The sequence below is a fragment of the Myotis brandtii genome, unplaced genomic scaffold (assembly GCF_000412655.1).
Source record: "Myotis brandtii unplaced genomic scaffold, ASM41265v1 scaffold240, whole genome shotgun sequence".
Classification (NCBI taxonomy): domain Eukaryota; kingdom Metazoa; phylum Chordata; class Mammalia; order Chiroptera; family Vespertilionidae; genus Myotis; species Myotis brandtii.
The window spans coordinates 5,762,678-5,768,677 of NW_005359064.1; the positions used below are offsets into that span (position 1 = coordinate 5,762,678).

At 44.9% G+C, this 6,000-nt stretch overlaps 1 protein-coding gene across 1 annotated transcript in view; it reads right to left on the bottom strand.

Annotated features, from left to right (window-relative positions):
• The window catches only part of RUVBL1 (RuvB-like AAA ATPase 1), a 36,593-nt gene that overhangs the window by 16,051 nt on the left and 14,542 nt on the right, over positions 1 to 6,000 (bottom strand). Inside the window, 4 exon segments of the mRNA XM_005866955.2 lie at positions 461 to 524; positions 2,721 to 2,792; positions 2,794 to 2,871; positions 3,638 to 3,727. Coding sequence (XP_005867017.1) covers positions 461 to 524; positions 2,721 to 2,792; positions 2,794 to 2,871; positions 3,638 to 3,727 — 304 coding nt within the window.

Below are 6,000 nucleotides of genomic sequence, written 5' to 3' on the forward strand. Positions count from 1 at the left end.
AGAGAAGCAAGGGAAACTAAAAGTCCACAAGGGACCACCAACATTCCTACCAAGCTCTGGGAAGTGCTCAGGAGGCTGAGCAGGTGGAACGGGGACCCCTGGCACCCAGACAGCAGAGCTTGCTGTGCTCAGGTGTGCTCTGGTCGGAGCTATCCTACAGAGCTGGGGTGACACAATCCACATTTCTCGAGCCTCAACGGACCAGAATCTGTGACAGTTTCCATGTCCAAAGATGAATGCAAGGATACTGAATGCAGTTAAGAGGGTGTGCTAGCAAGCAGGGCCAGAGGGCACACGGTATGCTTTTGGCTGTCTAAACCAGCCACAGGCTATTAGCATGGAGTCAGGCTCTTCCTCAGTTTTGGGAAGAGTCACTCACAGAGCCTCACACAAGAAGGATATCAGAATCCAGGGCCCTCCAGCTCTGCTTCTGGCTCATAGGCCCTGCTGTTGCTCTTACCTGTGATTTCTGTCTTCTTTGGCTTCATTAACTGGCCCATCATAGACAGGATGTCTTGTCCTCCCTGTGTAAGAGAAGACTTAACAGAGTCAGTCCTGCTTCCTAAGGCAGCTGCAAAAGCCTCACCCACCCCAACCCCTCATCCCACCCGTTCCCAATGTCAACTTGACGGGGTCCTGAGGTGTACAGATCCTGGACAGCTCCAGTGGAAAGCTTAAGAAGCTTCTAAAACAGGAATTCTTAAGAGGTTCCCCCTGACCTGTAAGAATAAAATTAAATCCCTTCATGGGAAGTACAAGCTCTGTGGGGCCTCCATCTCCGGTCATATCATTTTCCAATCCCATACTCCGTGATTAGCCACATAGGACTCCTAACCGTTCCCCGAACACCAAGTTCTTTTATGACTCTACTAGAGGCCCAGCTCGCACTAAATCATGCGAGAGTAGCTCGCTTCCGCTTGCCTCAGCTGGCCGCCCCGCCCATCGCAGCTCATAGCTCGCTGCCACGCCCTCCGCTGCTCATAGCTCTCCACAGCTAGTAGCTCGCCCTGCCTGCTGCGAGAGCTACTGCTCATTTGGTTAGGACGGTGTTACAGCGTGACGACCACAGGGCTTTTATGATACAGATGCTTTTGTGTGTTCTAGTCTATCTGCCAGGAACCACATTCTCTTTCCTGGGAAGCTCCCAGTTATCCATTAAAGTTCAGGTCAAAGGTCCTCTGGGGGGTGTCTGTCCCGCTCCTGGTGCTCTAGCTCCCTTGGGGACACTGTTCAAGTAGGTATAAGGTGTACTTAATTATGTTCCTGTATTTCCTTTCATTAAACTCAGCGACACAGTCACATTAACCTAGTCCTAACCTGGAGCTGCTCAGAGTCCATGAGCCCATCCCTGCATAATCGCTGGCTCCTAATAGGCTCACCCCCTGCCTGAACCCTCCCCACTAGCTCCTTGGGGTGCAGTCAGCAAGAAGCTGCTGTTTTGTCATTTACCCAGCAATTCATGATAACCTGTTGGTTACCAGACCCTGGTACACAGAGGCACTCATTAAATGTTCACTAGTAAAAGGTAGCAAATGGCCCTAGCCGGCTTGGCTCAGTGGATAGAGCGTCAGCCTGTGGACTGAAGGGTCCCAGGTTCGATTCCGGCCAAGGGCACATGCCTAGGTTGCGGGCTCGATCCCCAGTAGGGGTTGTGCAGGAGGCAGCCGATCAATGATTCTCTCTCATCATTGATGTTTCTCTCTCTCTCTCCTTCTCCCTTCCTCTCTGAAATCAATAAAGAAATATATTAAAAAAACAAAACGGTAGCAAATGTTTCCTGAGGACTTACAACATTTGATCCTCAAAACAGCCCTGCAGGCAGGAACTATTATACCCTTTTCACAGAGGAAGAAACTCAAAATCAGAGTCCTAAGTCACAGAAAACCTGGAGACCCAAAGTGACTAATTAGCCAAGCTCATTAGCATCACAGCAACACAAACCCTGACTTGCAATTCTCAGCCCTGCACTCTCTCCAAGTCAAAAGCTCCTAGGAGGTCAGTTTGGGGACAGCCATTCCACAAGCAGAGCGAACCTGTTGGTCCACAATGTGATTCTTCAGTAATCTCTTGGCCAAGGCTCCAAGGGACAAAACACCCAAGGATCCAATTTCAATTTCAAAAGTCTATCCCCTGCTAGGGAAGAGGTGGCCTCTCTTGGGATGAAGAAAGCAAACTGAAAGACTAACAGCAGGAAAGAGTTGGGATTTTAAAATTGCACATTTCCCAGAGCTGTCATAAGTCATACTGTATTTTCCCACAAAGTATCCATCTTCTACTCAGCATGAGCAGCACATACAGGTCCCATTCAAAGCTATAAAACTGTGGATTTTGCTAAGCAGGGGAAAAGACACAGCCTTGTCAGGCTTTCTAAACTCCTGCAAAGGGCTTCAAGAACACTCCTGTTCCCCCACCATTAACACCCAGAGAATCCCAGGTGTGAGCCGCTGCTGGAGAGAGCCACAGCAGCTGTACAGTCAGGGCCAGAGGCCTGGCTGGGAGAAGGAACAATGCATGTGAAATCATCTGTGACTAGAGCATTTGAATTGGAACAAAGGAGTCCCTCTTAGCTCATGTCACTGTTCACTGCTAAACATTACAGACACAAAAGGACTTGTTTCCCTAAGAAAGGGCAGCAGCAAGACTGACAATTCACTCCCAGAGCTTCTGTGCACATGCAAAAGGGCTTCTGTGCCAGTTCATGCCCGGGTACAGGCAGTTACCTGGGGCCGGGCGTTAGCCACGTCCAAGTCATGCAAGGTCACATCCTGGATGATTTCTTTCTTCTTGTGCACATTCCCCCTTTGGCAAGGGGACATACTCTTCAGCTTCAAGGTCGAATTCTGTGGCATAGGTATCACACCTGCCCTGCCTCTGCAAAGGGAGAGAAACCTGAGTGCCTGGTGAGTTTTCACTGCCAAGTCCCCAAATGGCACATTGCTAAGTGAGATAAAGTCTCAGTTCCCAAGTGTGGGCCTGACAGCATACTCGACTAACTCATACTCGACCAACTCCAGCATCCCCCACTCTTCTGCTGCCAAGAGAAGGAAGCTATCTGCTCATCGCTGGGCTCCAAAAACCCAGTTGAAAAACACCTGATACTTTCTCCAAGAATATTTTTCCTCCTCTCTTTTAACTGTATGCAATTCCCGATAAAGGGCAAATCCAATAGATTAACTGGAGCCGGAGGGAGTTGTTCAGACTCTTTTGTAGGTGGGTGATTTATTGTATGATATGAAGTATTATGCGCATCCATTAAACAGTGAGGAACACTGTACAGGACACTGAAAATCAGATATAAAAGGAATGCCAACTAATGCAGCATTCCTTTCCACACACATATATCTTGAGAAGAAAATACCAAAGAGATAAAAGGAAGATTAAATACTCTGCACATTTCAATTTAAAAATGACTACAGTTGTTTTGCTTTCTCATCCTGTATGCCCCCTCTAAACAGGTTTTAGTATTTTTCTAACAGACTTTTTAGAATGAAGATAAAGGGAAAGCAAACTTTATTAAACACAAAGGGGCAACTGCTGACCTTCCGTCAGCATCGCACCAGACACTCCATCCCCATCCCCCAAAAAAGCAACTTCCTGGTCACCCAGGCCTCCTCATGGCAGACAAATCATGCATTACCTTCACGGCTCCACTGTTGGCTTCAATATAAATCACATCTCCAGCCTCTACTCGCTCTTTCTGCAAACTTTCAAAAATGCTGGGGTCCAGCTTAAAATTAAAAAAATATATATATGTGAATCAGAGAACTGTAATACATATTATATTTATTTCTGACAAACTGTAAGATATCTTTCCATAAGGGATTTGAGATAGCTAATGACTGTATGGAGAAAGTGTATTTGTGTGTATGTGTATGTGTGCATATGTGTGTGTATTAGAATGTGTGAGGCTGGCTCTGAGGGTTTGAGTGTCATAGAGAGAAAGCAAGAGTGAGTGTACCTGTGTTCCAGGCAGAGAGGGACAGAAGGGGAAACTTAGTCTCCTTTTCCCCTTCACTCCTAAAGTTGCAAACTGGCAAATATGGCTCTGACTACTTTTAGGTGGCCTACACTATTCCTGGGAGTAGGAACTCCTTTAAAGATTGCTGTCGCAGGTTCAATCCTTCACATTCCTCACCTTGGGTACTGATAGAACCTTCTGCAACTAAAGCTTTCTTTCTGTAAGTAGCATTTTGTGGGCCTATGACTTTGGACAAGGCTATCAGTTTCTTCATCTATATAACAGCACCCAGATGTGATCACAGATGTTTAAAATTCAAAGGGAAACATAAACCAGGATCTTTCCCAAGCCTTTTGATTGAAATCCCAGTTTTTGCTCCCTGCTTGCATATTTGGGGAACTGCTGCTTTTCTCCAGATCGTCCAGATTCAGGCTACCCCTGATGATCAATATTCTAGGACAGCAACTTTTGCAAGGAGTTAGCATTTAGAAATAAGTTTCTCTCAATTAAACTTCATTTTATAATGTGAAAAACACTTGGGCTTTGTCTCAAACAATATTAAAGAGTAAAAACCCAGGATTCAAAAGAACCCAGACACAAAAGAACACATATTGTATGGTTCCATTAGTACGAAATGTTCAGAAAAGGCAAATAGTATATAGAAACAGAACGTAGATTGGTAGTTGCCAGGGGCTGTGGGTGAGAATGGGAAGCTATTGTAACCAGGCATGAGGTTTCTTGGGGTGATGAAAATGGTCTAAAACTGGTTGGTTGCAATGGTTGTACAACTCTGTAAATAGATCTAAATTCCTTGAGTTGTACACTTAAAATGGGTGAGTTTATTTGAAACCATATCTCAATAAAGCTCCTGCAAATGGTAACCACAAAAACAAAGCTCTGTCTCTCTGGCTGGGTTGGGCCTGATGGCCTCCTGGAGCACTGCCATGGGCAGGAAGGACAGTGGTTGGTCGGCCTCTGACACTGGGCTTGGGATGAGGGAGGCACTCGATACTGATTGCAAGTATGGTATTCTCCTTCACACTTAAATATCCACGAGTATTTAAGCTCCATCTATCCAAATATCTTACACTCAAAGTAGCTGGAAGTACTCATTTTAGAAGGAAAATTTCACCTCTCCTCTATGTCATTTTCTTAAGGAAACTGTGCAAAGCAGCCTTATGGATATCTGAAATCTAAGTTGCATGCCTTATTTTATCTATCATACATTGAAGAGCACACACTACTTTTTTGCCTTAAGCATTTTTATATTGGTTAATTTCCCAAATGAATTGACTGAAGATGTAATTATTGCAAGGTGGCAGGTCCTACTAAGAAATCTAATTAATACAGAATGGGAGAGATGAGGGGCAGGTTTAAAAGAGATTATTTGCAGAGGCATGCCCCTAAGATGGAAACCCTGTTAGGAAAAAGAAAAATGGCCCTTTGAAGAAGAGACATTTTTATGATCTCCATAAAGCAGTGACCAAGAAACCACCTCACAGAATCAAAGAACCATGAAATCACAGACGGGAAGAAAGATGGAGAAATTATACTGCAAATTGTGATCAATCTACTGCAGTAGATCAATCTACTGCAGATGGGAAAATGAAGGCCCAGAGAGCTCAACTGATTTCAAAAGGTCACATAGTAGGTTGGAGGGTACTCTACCACTTAACTAGTTGTATGATCCTAAGATAACTGCTTAACCTCTTTATGAGACTCAGTTCCTTTATTGGTGGGAAATTATACAAACAAATACACACATCATAAATATTAATAAATATTTGTTGGAGCATGTAGCACAGGGCCCGGTACATACAATAAATAAGAGCTATGATGATAATGTTATATTATTATTAATAATAAAGCAAGCCACTCTGGCCAGCATTGCTTAGTGGTTAGAGCATTGGCCCACGCACCAAAGAGTTGAGGGTTTGATTCCCAGTCAAGGGCACATACCTGGGTTGCAGGTTCAATCTCTGGCCCTGGTTGGGGCGCATGCGGGAGGCAACCAATCAATGTGTCTTTCTCACATCGATGTT